The sequence below is a fragment of the Microcaecilia unicolor genome, chromosome 3, assembly GCF_901765095.1.
Source record: "Microcaecilia unicolor chromosome 3, aMicUni1.1, whole genome shotgun sequence".
NCBI lineage: Eukaryota > Metazoa > Chordata > Amphibia > Gymnophiona > Siphonopidae > Microcaecilia > Microcaecilia unicolor.
Window position 1 is genome coordinate 408,112,546 of NC_044033.1, and position 18,714 is coordinate 408,131,259.

General features: G+C 43.0%; 1 protein-coding gene across 3 annotated transcripts in view; it reads right to left on the reverse strand.

Annotated features, from left to right (window-relative positions):
• Nucleotides 1–1,135: 1,135 nt before the first annotated feature.
• PLA2G7 (phospholipase A2 group VII) overlaps nt 1,136–18,714 on the reverse strand; it is a 121,699-nt gene continuing 104,120 nt past the window's right edge. For all 3 annotated transcript variants that reach the window (XM_030198782.1, XM_030198784.1, XM_030198783.1), the window contains exons 10-11: nt 8,076–8,224; nt 1,136–2,080 (exon numbers count right to left, since the gene is read on the reverse strand). In XM_030198782.1, coding sequence (XP_030054642.1) covers nt 1,983–2,080; nt 8,076–8,224 — 247 coding nt within the window. In that variant the 3' untranslated portion in view covers nt 1,136–1,982. The remainder of the gene's footprint in view (nt 2,081–8,075; nt 8,225–18,714) is intronic.

The window sequence follows — 18,714 nt, forward strand, 5'->3', positions numbered from 1 at the left end:
GACAGGAGGACACAGGACTGGAACCCCGGACTGGAACACTGGACAGGAGGACACAGGACTGGAACACTGGACTGGAGCACACCGGACTGGTCCACACAGCTTCACCTGCACTTAGCTACTAAGCCCCCCAGGAGTTGAGCTCCTGGGTTCGAGTAGCCGGCAGGACTTGCTGGACGACACAGGGACCAGGACTAGAACAAGCTGTAACTGAAGTGCACCTAACTCCTAAAGTGACCAAAAGTGTTCCTAAGCCCAGCACCAACAGAAAAGCTCCTAAGCCCTCCACTAACAGCAGTGCTCCTAACAGAAACTAACAGGGGTGCCCCTATGCCCTACACTAACAGAAGTGCAGAGAAGCCACAAGGGAAAAGGAAGGGAAGACAAATGCCAGACCTAACACTGGTGCTTCCTAAGCACCAAGCTGCAGCAGCTAAACACGGGTTCTCACCCCGGTGCTTCCTAAGCACCAAGCTACAGCAGCTAAACACAGGTCACGAGGAAAAGCGGGGAAAGCACAAGGAAACCAGCAGGAAAGCCAAATACCCAAACAACAAAAGGTGCTTCCTAAACACTTACTAACAAGGGTGCTCCCAGCACCAAGTTCCAGCACTGCACTAACAGCAGTGCTACTCACCGTAGCAAAAGGGAAAGCAGAGGAGCCAAAGGGAAAAACAGGGAAGTCAAAGACACAAGTGCACACTGACTGCACTAAACTAACCTGGACCTAAAGCAAGTAGCCAGAAGCAAACGTTGCGAAGGCCCTGAAGGAAAGAACCCACTTCCTTATCAAGGCCCTCCCAGATGATGTCACTCTCCCTAGAGCCAGGCAGAACACATTCAAACCCAGAGAGGCCCAACCCACATCAACGCAGCACCGAGAAGCTCTTGAAGCCAGTACCCCCAGGGAGAGGTAGAGCAACTCAGACCACACCCACAGCTGCAGTGAAGTGAGACAATTAACCCCATGCTGCTGGAAGCTGCCAGCACAGAGAGACAGAGCCAGCTCAGAAAGGACAGAGAAAAGAAACAGAAGCCAGCTAAGAAGCTGACCCCCAGGAAAGAGGTAAGTTTGAGAGGGGTTCTGACCCCAATCATAACAAGTATTTAGATATGAGACAAGTCTTGCAAGCAGTGGTGTTCCATCTGGAGTTTTTCAGCGATGTGTACAGGGGGATCTGGAGACAGGCTACAATTGACCCAAAGTACAGCAATGAAGGTGATAATGGGATGCAAAATATGGAATAGATTAACCCCCCTGGTAAACTGCTTTACATTGGCTCCCTCTTGGGCTTTGAATCATTTTAATGTCTTAATTATGATATTTAAAGTTCTTAAGAGGGATGACCATGGAATTTTTGTCCCCTCAAGTTTAGTAATGTTACCCTTCTCAAATATTGTGTTTCAATTGGGATGTGAATTTAAGAATGTTTGCCACAAGAGCTACCACACTCCTCTGCCACAAGAGCTGAAATTAGAACTTGTAAGAGCACATACTGTGGAAAGCACTTTAGGCAGCTGAAATCAGAGGAAGCTTTTTTTTTTTTTTTAAATCACAAAAGACATTTGTTTATACAGATAGGTGAGGAAGGGATGTTGGACAGTTCAGGAAAAACACCATGGCAAAATGTTATTTTTGTAATATTTATTGTAAAATATGAAATGATGTTAGATGGATTTTATTATTGATATTGGTATGTTGGACTTACTTTGCTTGATTGCCACCTTGAAATAAAGTTGCACTGGTAAAAGATTATAAATAACATTTTAAATTAAATTCATCTACAGCTCAGCTAAGTATAAAACTATACTTAGACCAGAGTTTGTCCATTGCAGGCAATAACTACCACTTAAAACAGACTGGTTCTTAGGGGGGCACCAAGCAGAATGTGAGCAACACCAACTGTCCTGTTTTCAAGTAATACATTGTCAAAAAGGCTTTAAAAAAACTTTTTAAAAAAAACAGCATAGTATCTTTCTTCTTTCTACTGAGTTAAGGGTAGATTGATGTTGGTTCCTGGAATGAGATAAACTCCTTGTCCATCTACGAGGGCATCCCATTTATTAAAATCTTTCTGTAGACCTGTTAAAAAAAAAGCAAAATGACAAAAAAATAAAGCTGTAAACAAATATTTAAATGATTTTTAGTGATCTAAACATGGCTTCTGGCAAAGGAGACTTGGGAGCTCATTTTCAAAAGAGAAAAACATCTCAAAAACAGTATAAAGTGGCATTTGGAGGTTTTCTCCAAACAAAAGTCCAAATTGTGATTTTTGAAACTCTAATTTGATACATTTTTCTGTAGTGCATCTAAATCACAAGGGGGTGTGTTGGGGGACAGGATTTGGATGTTTTTCTGCCATAATACAACAAAGCAAAAACATCCAAGGCTAACAGTTAGACATTTTGGTCTAGACCTGTTTCAATCATGCCTAAGTCACAAAAAGGTGCCCTAAATGATGAGATGAACACTTGAGGTAAGGCATGACCCCCTTTACTCCCCCCTTATGGTCAATGACCCTCTCCTACCTCCCAAAGATGTGCGAGAAACAGTGGAGGAGTAGCCTAGTGGTTAGTGCAGCGGACTTTGATCCTGGGGAACTGGGTTTGACTCCCACTGCAGCTCCTTGTGACTCTGGGCAAGTCACTTAACCCTCCATTGCCCCAGATACAAATAAGTACATATATATACGATGTAAACCACTTTGAATGTAGGTGCAAAAAAAAAACACAGAAAGGTGGTATATCAAGTCCCATTTCCCTTTCCATACCAGCCTCTATGATGGCTTCAGATGTTATCGCCAATCCTATTAGAGCAGCAAGCAGGTCCCTGGAGTAGTCTAATGGTGAGTGCAGTGGACTGTAGAGAAGGAGACCCAGCCCATATCCCACTCTAACTGGTACACTTGGGGTAGAAAATGTGAGCTCACCAAAAACCTACTGTATCTATATACATCCTAATGGCTTGTTTTAGTGTGTTTTTCCCTTGGACACTTTTTTCTTAAACATGGTCCTAAAAGATAGATGCAGTAAAAACATCTAGAAAATGGCTATTTTCAAAACAAAGAGTTGGCTTAAAAATGGCCATTTTGCTACTGGATTTTTGGACTTTCTCGCAAAATGTCTAAAATCGGATTTAAACATCATATAAAAAACCTCCCTCTTAGTTATTCTAGATGGATAGAAAAGAATGCCTCATGAAACCATTGTAGATTCTGTTTTAGTTTAAAAAGATAAGCCGCTATTTTTTTTTACCCCGCGCTTTCCCACTCATGGTAGGCTCAATGCGGCTTACATGGGGCAATGGAGGAGGGTTAAGTGACTTGCCCAGAGTCACAAGGAGCTGCCTGTGCCTGAGGTAGGAATTGAACTCAGTTTCTCAGTTCCCCAGGACCAAAGTCTACCACTAGGCCACTCCTCCTCTCCTTTTTTTCCTGTGCTTCTCCACAATTAGCTCAACATGTTAGCTCAATCCTGTTAGCTACTTCATGATTTTAACTGCATTTTCCTCTAAAACCATATAAGATGTACAATATATATGCAGTTATAATACAACTGGTTGCTTACTAGTTTGTGGATGATAGAGGTGTGTTACTAATGCCCTACAGTCTGAAGTGTTCAGTCTCAAAAAGAGCTGCTACTAATGGTATGCAGTGTAACTTTTTTGTATTGGCTCCATGTTTTTGTTTTGCTTTAATAAGCTTTATTTTGGTTATTTTTATTGCAGGAGTATACTGTTCTGTTTTAGTGGGTGCTATACTTACATAGTTCATGCTAAGTAATAGTCTGTGCTAATTAAGACATTTGGGGGAGTTTTCTATCATTCTGTTTTGAAATGACAGAAAATGTCAGCAACATGTATTTCAAATGACTTGCACAGCCCTAGTTAATGTTACCATGGCTTGCTCTCTTTGCTTCATCAGAATGAACAAATTCTGATTGTTTTTAAACACTTATACTTTTGAATATCAATCCAGAGCATTCCCTGTATTACTTGAGCCAATTTACTTGCAAAACAGTCAGTTACATGTTGAAAAAAGGGGTTTTGTTTTCAGTGACACAAGAATGTACAAAGGTCTTACATAAATACATAAGTATTGCCATACTGGGACAGACCGAAGGTCCATCAAGCCCAGCATCCTGTTCCCAACAGTGGCTAATCCAGGTCACAAGTACGTGGCAAGATCCCAAAAACGTACAATACATTTTATGCTGCTTATCCTAGAAATAAACAGTGGAATTTACCCAAGTCCATTTTAATAATGGTCTATGGACTTTTCCGTTAGGAAGCCATCCAAACTTTTTTACACCCTGAAAAGCTAACTGATTTTAATACATTCTCTGGTATTGAATTCTAGAGCTTAATTACACATCGAGTGAAGAACATTTTCTCCGATTTGTTTTAATTTAAATTTGTTTTAAATTTACTACTTTATAGCTTCATTTTTTGCCCCCTAGTCCTAGTATTTTTTGAAAGAGTAAACAAGCGATTCATGTCTACCCGTTCCAGTCCACTCACTATTTTACAGGCCTCTATCCTATCTCCCCTCAGCCGCCTTTTCTCCAAGCCGAACAGCCATAGACGCTTTAGCCTTTCCTCATAAGGATGTCGTCCCATCCCCTTTATCAATTTTGTCACCCTTCTCTGTACCTTTTCTAATTCCACTATATCTTTTTTGAGATGCGATGACCAGAACTGAACACAATATTCGAGGTGTGGTTGCACCATGGAGAGATACAAAGGCATTATAACATCCTCATTTTTGTTTTCCATTCCTTTCCTGATAATACTTAACATTCTATTTGCTTTCTTAGCCGCCTAGATCCCTTTCCCGGTCGGCTACTCCTAATGTGGAACCTTGCATTACGTAGCTATAATTTGGGTTCCTCTTTCCCACATGCATCATCACTTTGCACTTGCTCACATTAAATGTCATCTGCCCAGTCTCCCAGTGTCATAAGGTTCTCTTTAGATTTTTCACAATCCTCTTGTGATTTGACAACTTTGAATAACTTTGTATCGTCAGCAAATTTAATTACCTCACTAGTTACTCCCATCTCTAGATCATTTATAAGTATGTTAAAAAGCACCATTCCCAGCACAGACCCCTGAGCAACCCCACTATCTACCCTTCTCCATTAAGAATACTGACTATTTAACCTTACTCTCTGTTTTCTATCTTTTAACTAGTTTTTAATCCACAATAGGACACTACCTCTTATCCCACAATGCTCCAATTTTCTCTGGAGTCTTTCATGAGGTAGTTTGCCAAACACCTTTTGAAAATCCAGATACACAATATTGACTGACTCACCTTTATCTGCATGTTTGTTCACCCCTTCAAAGAAATGTAATAGATTGATGAGGGAAGATTTCCCTTCACTAAATCCATGTTGACTTTGTTTCATTAATCCATGCTTTTGAATATACTCTGTAATTTTATTCTTTATAATAGTATCGACCATTTTGCCCGGCACTGACGTCAGGCTCATCAGTCTATAATTTCCCGGATCTCCTCTGGAACCTTTTTTAAAAATTGGTGTTACAATGACCACCCTCCAATCTTCCGGTACCATGTTTGATTTTAAAGATAATTTATATATTACTAACAATAGTTCTGTAAGTTCATTTCTCAATTCTGTCAGTACTCTGGGATGAATACCATCCGGTCCAGGAAATTTGCTACTCTTCAGTTTGTCAAATTGCGCCATTACATCCTCCAGGTTTATCGAGATTTCATTTAGTTTCTCCAACTCGTCAGCTTTGAATACCACTTTTGGCCCCAGTATCCCAAATCTTCCTCGGTGAAGACCAATGCAAAGAACTCATTTAATCTCTCTGCTATGGCTTTGTTTCCCTGAATACCCCTTTTACCCCTTGGTCATCTAACAGTTCAACCGATTCTTTAGATGGCTTCTTGCTTTTAATATACCTAAAAACATTTTACTATATATTTTTGCCTCCAACGCAATTTTTTTTTTTTTTTTAAAGTCCCTCTTTGTCTTCCTTAGCGCTTTGCATTTGACTTGCCATTCCTTATGCTGTTTCTTATTATTTTCAGTCGGTTTCTTTTTCCATTTTCTGAAGGATTTTCTTTTAGCTCTAATAGCTTCCCTTCACCTCACTTTTAACCATGCCGGCTGTTTGGTCTTCCTTCCTCCTTTAATACACGGAATATATTTGGTCTGGGCTTCCAGAATGGTATTTTACACCTGATGTAAATTTTTGAGCTTCGCAGCTGCTCCTTTATGATTTTTTTTCACCTTTCTTCTCATTTTATCATAGTCTCCTTTTTGAAAGTTAAATGCTAATATTTTGGATTTCCTGTGTGTACTTACTTCGAAGCCAATCATATCATGATCACTGTTATCAAGCAGCCCCAGAATCATTATCTTGTGCATCAGATCATGTGCTCCATTAAGGACTAGGTCTAGAATTTTTCCTTCTCTTGTTGGCTCCTGTACCAGCTGCTCATTAAAGCAGTCCATGATTATTATTATTGTGTTGCCCAGTTTGTTTGCATCCCTAATTTCCCTTAACATTTCTGCATCTGTCTGTTCATCCTAGCCAGGTGGGTGATGGTGCACTCCTATCACTATCCTTTTCCCCTTTACACATGGAATTTCAATCCATAGGGATTATAAGGTGTGTTTTGTTTCCTGCAGAATTTTCAATCTATTTGATTCAAGGCTGTCTTTAACATACAATGCTTACCCCTCCACCAATTCGATCCATGCTATCACTATGATGTAATTTGTACCCTGGTATGACAGTACCCCATTGGTTATCCTCCTTCCACAAGATCTCAGGGATACCTATTATATCTAATTTTTCATTTAGTGCAATATATTCTAACTCTTCCATCTTATTTATTAGGCTTCTGGCATTCGCATATAGACATTTCAAAGTATGTTTGTCGTTCCTAATTATATCTTGCTCAGTAGTTGACAGTGTTAATTTGCAATCTTTTGTCTGATTTTTATTTAAGGACAACTGATCTACTATGGTCTCTTTTGCAATCTCGCTACTGGGATACCCTATCTTCCCTGATTTGGTGATAGCTTTTAAAGATACCTCGTTCTGAACCTTTTGAATGACTGTTGGCCTTCCCCCAGGTTCTAGTTTAAAAGCCGCTCTATCTCCTCTTTAAATGCTGATTCCAGCAGCCTGGTCCAACCCTGGTTAAGGTGGAGCCCATCCTTCCAGAATAGGCTCCCCCTTCCCTAGAATGTTGCCCAGTTCCTTACAAATCTAAAACCCTCCTCCCTGCACCATTTCCTCATCCAAGCAGTGAGGCTCCAGAGCTCTTTTGGGCCCTGCGCGTGAAACAGGGAGCATTTTGGAAGATGCTACCCTAGAGGTTCTGAATTTGAGCTTCCTACCTAAATTTGGCTTCCACAACCTTCCTACCACATTTTCCTATGTCATTGTACCCACATGTACCATGACAGCCAGCTCCTCCCCAGCACTATCTAAAATCCTATTCTAGGTGACGTGTGAGGTCCTCCACCTTTGCAACAGGCAGGCAAGTGGCCAGGCGATCCTTACGTCCACCAGCCACCTAGCTATCTACATGCCTAATAAATCACCAACTACAACAGCTGTCCTAACCCTTTCCTTCTGGGCAGTAGCTCCTGGAGACACATCCTCAGTGCAAGAGGATATTGCATCCCCTGGTGTGCTGCTCCTGGCTACATGATTACTTCCAGCTGCACCAGGGTGATGCTCTCCTTTCAGAAGATCTCCCTCCTGCAAGGCAGCACAGGGACTGCTAGATTGGAGATGGGACTTCTCTACAATGTTCCTGTAGGCATCCTCTATGTACCTCTCTGTCTCCCACAGTCCTCCAAGTCTGCATATTGTAAACTGCCCTAAAGGTCCCCCACCCTAGAGTGGTATATCAAATTTTTAATAAACTTGGAAACTACATGTATGTATTATTTGTTATATCCAAAGTTACATATAACTTGAGCAATTGGTGGGCCAAAAATTCTCTCGATCTCTCTCAATAGATGTCCCATATACTGAGAGCCATGAGCGACACCATTTTTATAAGAGAAAACCAAATACTACTTACATAAATGTTGTTGAAGAAAGGCTAATGTTGCTTTATTGATAATACCAATAGCTGTGTAAGGATCAATTTGTCCCTTTAATTTGAAAATCTTGGCAATAATTGCACCAGTCAGGAAAGTGAAGTCTGGAAAACTTTGATGGACAGATCCCCTGCAAGAAAGCAGAAAGTAGTTAAAGATTATACAGTAATATTATATTACTATATTTACCACATTTTCATTTTGGCTCATTGTATTTATTGAATTGTAAGCTATATTGTAGCTATAGAGACACATGCATAATAAAACAAGTAATTTGTCAGTATTATTACATTTCCCTTTTTCTTTGTTTTCATTTTTTTCTCTTTATTCTAGTCTTAGCTTGAGAAGTAGGCCACAACATGCCAATAGAAACTAAGGATGTGGAAACTAATATATAACATATGATAATTATGAAATGCTAAGGGGGGGCGGGGGTCATGTAAAACTATTTATCCTGATATTGGGAATAGTAATTATGGCTTGAATTCTGAGGGTATTACCTGTGGAAATCACTAGGGGGCTCTACGTATTGATCGCACTGGGCAGGAACCTGGCTCTGTCTTGTTAAATTGTGCTAGTCATCCCAGTTGCTAATATTCAGAGGCACTTAACCAGATCATGCCATGGTGGTCACTGCTAATACCCAGCAGCACTACCTGGGGTTGGACGGTTTCCTAAAGGACAAGTCCATAAACCGCTACTAAACCGCTACTAAACGGACTTGGAAAAATCCAAAATTCCAGGAATAACATGTATAGAATGTTTGTACGTTTGGGAAGCTTGCCAGGTGCCCTTGGCCTGGATTGGCCGCTGTCGTGGACAGGATGCTGGGCTCGATGGACCCTTGGTCTTTTCCCAATATGGCATTACTTATGTACTTATGGTTAGTGTAGGGCCAGTCTGTGAAAGGATTTGGGGTGGATCTGGAAGTTAGATGGGCAGTGCAGATATTCAATGGTATATAATGCAGTCCTATCTATGCCTAGTTACCTATCCAAGTATGACACTGCATATTGGCCAAATATTAGCTGTAAGCAGAAAACGAATAGCAGAGGTAATCCAGAGAAGAAGACGATCAAGGTTTCACAACAAGCAAATTTATTGTACAATGACCTGACAGCCAAGTTTCAGCGTTGTGTCAGGGGGGCAACGTAATATCCATTGTTGTAAATAACAAATGGGATAAATAAATATGCTCCCAGAGGTGTCGCGATCAAGATCACACGCTAACAGCTCTCTGTTACAATAAATTTGCTTGTGGTGAAACTTTGATCATCTCCTTCTCTGGACTACCTCTGCTGTTTGTGTCTAGACTGCAGTATTTTGCTTCTGTTTTGTTGCTGCAACTATTAGCAGTACCTAGATAAATTCTGATACCGCCAAACATCTGAATATTTAGTGCTGGTACTCGGATAGATGCCAATACTGAATATCCGGTCCCAATTTGGCCCACAGTAGCGAGCAGTTATGAAAATGCAGGTTGACTATTGCTCCCTAAGGGGTCCTTTTTCTAAGGTACGCTAATGGATTTAGCGCGCACTAAATGCTAAGATGTCTATTATATTCCTATTGGCATCTTGGCATTTAGCACACACTAATTGTTAGCGCACCCTAAATCCTTTATGCTTTAGTAAAAGGACCCCTAAGTATTTTCCCATAGACACATACTTTAGTAACCATTAGCACAACTATGGACTATGACATTAAAACTCAAATAAACAGTAGCCTCCTGTTTGTCTCAACTGTATAAATTCTGTGAAGAAGTGGCTGGAAAAATAGCTACTCAAAAGGGACAGAATCTTTGGAAAAGTCTTAATTAGTCTCATGAAATCTTTTTCTGAAATCTATGATTGATTTGATGGAAAATAGTTACTGTTATAATAATCTATATTTTATTAACTTTTCTTATAAGATGACTATTTCAGTTTTGGAAATGTGAATCAGTTTTTCTTAGATATTCTCCATTTGTATAAAGAGGATCTCCCTGTTCTTTGTAGAGTATATTATTGTTCCATCTTCTGTTTATTTAAAAAAAATAAATAAATCACAGGAAAGTGTCAAAGGATTTGATGTTATACAGTGGTGGAAATAAGTATTTGATCCCTTGCTGATTTTGTAAGTTTGCCCACTGACAAAGACATGAGCAGCCCATAATTGAAGGGTAGGTTATTGGTAACAGTGAGAGATAGCACATCACAAATTAAATCCGGAAAATCACATTGTGGAAAGTATATGAATTTATTTGCATTCTGCAGAGGGAAATAAGTATTTAATCCCTCTGGCAAACAAGACCTAATACTTGGTGGCAAAACCCTTGTTGGCAAGCACAGCGGTCAGACGTCTTCTGTAGTTGATGATGAGGTTTGCACACATGTCAGGAGGAATTTTGGTCCACTCCTCTTTGCAGATCATCTCTAAATCATTAAGAGTTCTGGGCTGTCGCTTGGCAACTCGCAGCTTCAGCTCCCTCCATAAGTTTTCAATGGGATTAAGGTCTGGTGACTGGCTAGGCCACTCCATGACCCTAATGTGCTTCTTCCTGAGCCACTCCTTTGTTGCCTTGGCTGTATGTTTTGGGTCATTATCATGCTGGAAGACCCAGCCACGACCCATTTTTAAGGCCCTGGCGGAGGGAAGGAGGTTGTCACTCAGAATTGTACGGTACATGGCCCCATCCATTCTCCCATTGATGCGGTGAAGTAGTCCTGTGCCCTTAGCAGAGAAACACCCCCAAAACATAACATTTCCACCTCCATGCTTGACAGTGGGGACGGTGTTCTTTGGGTCATAGGCAGCATTTCTCTTCCTCCAAACACGGCGAGTTGAGTTCATGCCAAAGAGCTCAATTTTTGTCTCATCTGACCACAGCACCTTCTCCCAATCACTCTCGGCATCATCCAGGTGTTCACTGGCAAACTTCAGACGGGCCGTCACATGTGCCTTCCGGAGCAGGGGGACCTTGCGGGCACTGCAGGATTGCAATCCGTTATGTCGTAATGTGTTACCAATGGTTTTCGTGGTGACAGTGGTCCCAGCTGCCTTGAGATCATTGACAAGTTCCCCCCTTGTAGTTGTAGGCTGATTTCTAACCTTCCTCATGATCAAGAATACCCCACGAGGTGAGATTTTGCGTGGAGCCCCAGATCTTTGTCGATTGACAGTCATTTTGTACTTCTTCCATTTTCTTACTATGGCACCAACAGTTGTCTCCTTCTCGCCCAGCGTCTTACTGATGGTTTTGTAGCCCATTCCAGCCTTGTGCAGGTGTATGATCTTGTCCCTGACATCCTTAGACAGCTCCTTGCTCTTGGCCATTTTGTAGAGGTTAGAGTCTGACTGATTCACTGAGTCTGTGGACAGGTGTCTTTCATACAGGTGACCATTGCCGACAGCTGTCTGTCTTGCAGGTAACGAGTTGATTTGGAGCATCTACCTGGTCTGTAGGGGCCAGATCTCTTACTGGTTGGTGGGGGATCAAATACTTATTTCCCTCTGCAGAATGCAAATAAATTCATATACTTTCCACAATGTGATTTTCCGGATTTAATTTGTGATGTGCTCTCTCTCACTGTTACCAATAACCTACCCTTCAATTATGGGCTGCTCATGTCTTTGTCAGTGGGCAAAGTTACAAAATCAGCAAGGGATCAAATACTTATTTCCACCACTGTAACTCCGGTTAAGAATCTTAATTTAACAGCTCTGCTAGAGTCCTCTGTAGAAGAGAGATCTAATAGGGCTACCCTAGGACAACATTCCTACATTCAACAGACAGAAATAAAAAATTTTCTCTTTACTTTTTAAATACCTACATGCAAAATTTCATGGCTTCAGAATTTAACGTATTTTCAGGGTTAACTTTGGAAGTGAGGTGAGAATTCTTAGCTATGTGACTGAGGATCGCAGCTTTGAAATTGTTTTTTTTTTTGTAAATTTCCCAGGAAATATGTTATTAAAGACCATACTAAGGAGTCCTTTTACGAATCTGCAGTAAGCACTAGTGCTTAAAAGGGGTTATCACGGGGTATACTCAAGCATCCTGCGGTAAATTATGGATTAGCACAAACACACCATGGGTCAGATTCTATAAATGGCGCTTAACAAATCTGCGCGGTGTAAGGGGTTGCTGAGAGGACGACCTCAAGGAAAGCGAGAGCAGCCCAGGAAGGAGCTAAAGAGGCAGGCACACATCCCTTATAGGCGGGATGCTCGCCCCCTGGTGGGTAAGAGATTGATTAGAATGAGGAGTAAGGCTAGGGACTACCATCCCCACAATGCACCTGACCCAATACAGGACTCACAGGAAGTGGAGGGGAGGTGCAGGATTGGGAGATGTTTTCCAATCGGGGATGAGGAGCAGCTGAGGGAGCCCTGGGTGGAGGAGGAAGAGATGGAATGGGATAAAATGGAGGAGGCAGAAGGGAGTAAGGAGGAGAGTATGGAGGTGTCTGCATTTGCCCAAGCTGCCGGTGCTAAGGTGAGGGGTTTACTGGCTGCTGTATTTCCTCAACTGATTAAAACTGGAAGGAGAGAATTGAGGCAGCTGTGAAAGAATCTGTGGCAGCGAGTAACCCAGAGCATTAAGGGAGCAGGAAAGTAAAACTGTGTGTTGGAATGAACTTTTGATCAGCAGGACAACTGGTAGCTACCTGAAGAGTGATAAGGTGGCATTAAAGTGTAATGAGCTATATTCAGCAAGGTTTGAGATGAACCTCAATTGGGCATTGTGAATGTGAACAAATGTCAATGACTTGAGATGAGGCAGTATCAAGTGCTGTGGAAATGGTGATAATTGAGCTGTGGAAAATAAAAGAAACATCCTTTTTATGAAATGATGGGAGTTGCTGGTCATTTGTTGGACTATCACTTAAGTGCAACCTCAGGGAGCGCCTAAACTGAGGGAGACACAGATGTGTGAGGCAGGAACTGAGAAGGAGCAGGTGCCAGAGGAGACAGGAGCCCGCATTGAAGCATTCCCACTTAGCAGGGTCGACCTGGGCTGAAGAGTGGAAGGGAGACCTACTGACAGCGGGAAACATTTCTGCCTAAGCGTATCTTATAAGATTTAGGAGTATATAGAATATGCTTAGTTGATATCCCAGCGCCTAAAACTACATGCCTCCATTTACACCAATAAAAATGTGACGTAAATCTTGGAGCGTAGATTTACACGTACTAGGATATATTCTATAATGTGTGTAAATTTAGGAACACCCATGAAACGCTCATTTCCCTGTCCATTGCCACGCCCCTTGTGAACTGCGTGCTTTAGAATTTAGGCACAGTTCATTACAGAATACGCTTGGTAAGCTATGCGTGTAAATTCTAATTACTGCCAATTAGTGGTTATTGCTTAAGTGCTCTTAACACCAATTGGCTTGTTAAGCCAAATTAAGATGTGCACATTGTTATGGGATACGCTTAGATTTCAGCGCGAACGCTATGCGCAACATATAGAATCCAGCATGTGCTAAAAAATTTCCATTTTTACTGGACAGGAGGCATGTCTGAGGTGGAGAGTGGATATTTCTGCAGAAATCAGTACGGTTATATTGCCACACACTGATTAGTGCATGAGCGCTTAGCACTTACAAAATAGGTGGTAGTAAGGGCTTATGCGCTAACCTTTTTTAATGGCCACATACTTATTGCAATGTAACAGAGAGAGGGAACAAAGTACAAAAAAGTCCAAGCAAAAAAAACAGCACAAAGGGCCTTTAAAAACACAGGGAACACAATTCTTTCATCAAAGGAGTCCTTTAACAGTAAAATTTGATTGGAGGAAGACCAGATACAGAGAGAGGGAACAAAGTACAAAAAAGTCCAAGCAAAAAAAACAGCACAAAGGGCCTTTAAAATCAAATTTTACTATTAAAGGACTCCTTTGATGAAAGAATTGTGTTCCCTATGTTTTTAAAGGCCCTTTGTGCTGTTTTTTTTTTTTTTTTTTGCTTGCACATACTTATTGCAACATTAGCGCATAGCCATTAATACAAAAATATGGAAATTGGCCATTTTATTGCTTCACTAAAAATGACCTTGGCATGTGGAAAAGACCCACATACCCCCGGATTCTATATAGTGTGCATAGAGAGCTGCACCGATATCCGAGCTTATTCTGTAACAACGTGTGTAACTTCATTGGTTTAAAAAGCCAATCACGTTGATAACAACATCACTTAAGCAATAATGAGCACTAATTAGCATAATTAGAATTTATAGCACACATTGCTAAGCGCATTCTGTAACACAGTGTGCCTAACTTCTAATGCGCGCAGCCAAAAAGGCCTGGTTATGGGCAGGGAAATGGGCGTTTTGTGGGCGTTTCAAAATTTACGCATGTAGTTATAGAATATGGCCCACTGCGCCTAAATCTATACGCTGGGATTTATGCCATGTTTTGGTTGGTGTAAATGGATGCGCAAAGTTTTAGGAACTAGGCTATCAACTAAGTATATTCTATATACCGCGCCTAAATCTAGGTGCCGCTTATAAAATATGTTTAGGCGAAAATGTTTTCTATGTGGATTTTTTAAGCACTATACATAGAATCCCCCCATAAGGGCATGCTAAGGCCACTTTTTAGCACTGCTTTGTAAAAAGGTCCCTAAGTCTTTTATATTTGTCAGCCTTCTTAGTTAAGGCAATTCCAAGAAAACAGAGAGAAAAGATATGTCCCCTCCAATCAACAGGGCAGTGGCGTAGCCACAGGTGGGCCTGGGTGGGCCAGGGCCCGCCCACTTAGGGCTCAGGCCCACCCAACAGTAGCACACATTTAGTGGTAGCTGGTGAAGATCCCAAGCTCTACCAGCTGAAGACTTCCCACTGATGGTAACAAAAATGCTAGTCTCTACGCTACCAGCACCTGCACATGCTCAGTTTTCAGCGCATGCCTGCTGCAGACTGCCAAGGTTGAAAGGGAAGGGAAATGGGACTTGATATATCACCTTTCTGAGGTTTTTGCAACTATATTCAAAGTGGTTTACATATATTCAGGTTTTCTCACCAGCTGACATATTTTTTTGCGTGGGGGGGGGGGGGGGGGGGGGGGGGGAGAGAACACTTGGTGAACCACCCAGTTCTTGCCTAGGCCTACCCAAAATCTATTTTCTGGCTACGCCCGTGCAACAGGGTTGATTACATTTTGAGACTTATAAATTTGGACTTACTGGTTGTAACAGCATATTTATGCAATGTTATCCCTTTTATTTTAATTTGTCAATAACTTCATCCATGGTGGACTATTGAGATAAGAGTGTATTTTCTTTAAGAATATCCTGTAAAATCTTTCCCCTTCTATATCTCCTTTTTTATATGTTGAGATTCTTTTTAAATCATAATCTTATAGATTTATATTTTTTGTCTTGTACTTTAACCTGATATTTTTACCATTCAATGTCATTCACTATGAATATTCAATAAATCACACTTTATAAGGTTAAGTGAGTAGAGCGAGAGCAATCAACAAACTATAAACAGGCTCTGTGCTGGTAAAGCGAATGCTACAAGGTAGCTAGAAGGTATTCTCCGGGGACAGCAGGCTGATTGTTCTCACTGATGGGTGACGTCCACGGCAGCCCCTCCAATCGGAACACTTTACTAGCAAAGGCCTTTGCTAGTCCTCGCGCGCCGATGCGCAGCCGTCTTCCCGCCCGAACCGGCTCGTGTTCGTCAGTCCCATATGTAATAAGACAAACAAGGGAAGACACAACTCCAAAGGGGAGGCGGGCGGGTTTGTGAGAACAATCAGCCTGCTGTCCTCGGAGAATACCTTCTACAGGTATGTAGCATTCGCTTTCTCCGAGGACAAGCAGGCTGCTTGTTCTCACTGATGGGGTATCCCTAGCCCCCAGGCTCACTCAAAACAACAAACATGGTCAATTGGGCCTCGCAATGGCGAGGACATAACTGAGATTGACCTAATAATTTCCAACTAACAGAGTGTAGCCTGGAACAGAATAAACATGGGCCTAGGGGGGGTGGAGTTGGATTCTAAACCCCGAACAGATTCTGAAGCACTGACTGGCCTAACCGACTGTCGCGTCGGGTATCCTGCTGCAGGCAGTAATGAGATGTGAATGTGTGGACAGATGACCACGTCGCAGCTTTGCAAATCTCTTCAATAGTGGCTGACTTCAAGTGGGCCACCGATGCTGCCATGGCTCTAACATTATGAGCCGTGACATGACCCTCAAGAGCCAGCCCAGCCTGGGCGTAAGTGAAGGAAATGCAATCTGCTAGCCAATTGGATATGGTGCGTTTCCCCACAGCCACTCCCCTCCTGTTGGGATCAAAAGAAACAAACAATTGGGCGGACTGTCTGTTGGGCTGTGTCCGCTCCAGATAGAAGGCCAATGCTCTTTTGCAGTCCAATGTGTGCAGCTGACGTTCAGCAGGGCAGGAATGAGGACGGGGAAAGAATGTTGGCAAGACAATTGACTGGTTCAGATGGAACTCCGACACTACCTTCGGCAAGAACGTAGGGTGAGTGCGGAGGACTACTCTGTTATGAAATTTGGTGTAAGGGGCCTGGGCTACCAGGGCCTGAAGCTCACTGACTCTACGAGCTGAAGTAACTGCCACCAAGAAAATGACCTTCCAGGTCAAGTACTTCAGATGGCAGGAGTTCAGTGGCTCAAAAGGAGGTTTCATCAGCTGGGTGAGAACGACATTGAGATTCCATGACACTGTAGGAGGTTTGACGGGGGGCTTTGACAAAAGCAAACCTCTCATGAAGCGAACAACTAAAGGCTGTCCTGAGATCAGCTTACCTTCCACACGGTAATGGTATGCACTAATTGCGCTAAGGTGAACCCTTACAGAGTTGGTCTTGAGACCAGACTCAGACAAGTGCAGAAGGTATTCAAGCAGGGTCTGTGTAGGACAAGAGCGAGGATCTAGGGCCTTGCTGTCACACCAGACGGCAAACCTCCTCCATAGAAAGAAGTAACTCCTCTTAGTGGAATCTTTCCTGGAAGCAAGCAAGATGCGGGAGACACCCTCAGACAGACCCAAAGAGGCAAAGTCTACGCTCTCAACATCCAGGCCGTGAGAGCCAGAGACTGGAGGTTGGGATGCAGAAGTGCCCCTTCGTCCTGTGTGATGAGGGTCGGAAAACACTCCAATCTCCACGGTTCTTCTGAGGACAACTCCAGAAGAAGAGGGAACCAGATCTGACGTGGCCAAAAGGGAGCAATCAGAATCATGGTGCCTCGGTCTTGCTTGAGTTTCAACAAAGTCTTCCCCACCAGAGGTATGGGAGGATAAGCATACAGCAGACCTTCCCCCCAGTCCAGGAGGAAGGCATCCGATGCCAGTCTGCTGTTGGCCTGAAGCCTGGAACAGAACTGAGGGACTTTGTGGTTGGCTTGAGATGCAAAGAGATCTACCAAGGGGGTGCCCCACACCTGGAAGATCTGGCGCACTACTCGGGAGTTGAGCGACCACTCGTGAGGTTGCATATTCCTGCTCAACCTGTCGGCCAGACTGTTGTTTACGCCTGCCAGATATGTGGCTTGGAGAACCATGAGGTGACGGCGAGCCCAGAGCCACATGCTGACGGCTTCCTGACACAGGGGGCGAGATCCGGTGCCCCCCTGCTTGTTGATGTAATACATGGCAACCTGGTTGTCTGTCTGAATTTGGATAATTTGGTGGGACAGCCGATCTCTGAAAGCCGTCAGAGCGTTCCAGACCGCTCGTAACTCCAGGAGATTGATCTGCAGACTGCGTTCCTGGAGGGACCAGCTTCCCTGGGTGTGAAGCCCATCGACATGAGCCCCCCACCCCAGGAGAGACGCATCCGTAGTCAGCACTTTTTGTGGCTGAGGAATTTGGAAAGGGCGTCCCAGAGTCAAATTGGACCAAATCGTCCACCAATACAGGGATTTGAGAAAACTCGTGGACAGGTGGATCACGTCTTCTAGATCCCCAGCAGCCTGAAACCACTGGGAAGCTAGGGTCCATTGAGCAGATCGCCTCCACCTACCCTCCACCTACGCCTCCACCTACCCTCCTCTCTTCCTTCCCGTTCACATTAATTGATTTGATTTGCTTACTTTATTTATTTTTTGTCTATTAGATTGTAAGCTCTTTGAGCAGGGACTGTCTTTCTTCTATGTTTGTGCAGCGCTGCGTATGATTTGTAGCGCTATAGAAATGCTAAATAGTAGTAGTAGTAGTAGTTACATGAACTGTGGAGGCCATGTGGCCCAACAATTTCAACATCTGCCGAGCTGTGATCTGCTGGGACGCTCGTACCCGCAAGACGAGGGACAACAAGTTGTTGGCTCTCGCCTCTGGGAGATAGGCACGAGCCGTCCGAGAATCCAGCAGAGCTCCTATGAATTCGAGTCTCTGCACCGGGAGAAGATGGGTCTTTGGATAATTTATCACAAACCCCAGTAGCTCCAGGAGGCGAATAGTGATCTGCATGGACTGTAGAGCTCCTGCCTCGGATGTGTTCTTTACCAGCCAATCGTCGAGATAGGGGAACACGTGCACTCCCAGCCTGCGAAGCGCCGCTGCTACTACACCCAAGCACTTCGTGAACACTCTGGGCGCAGAGGCGAGCCCAAAGGGTAGCACACAGTACTGGAAGTGACGTGTGCCCAGCTGAAA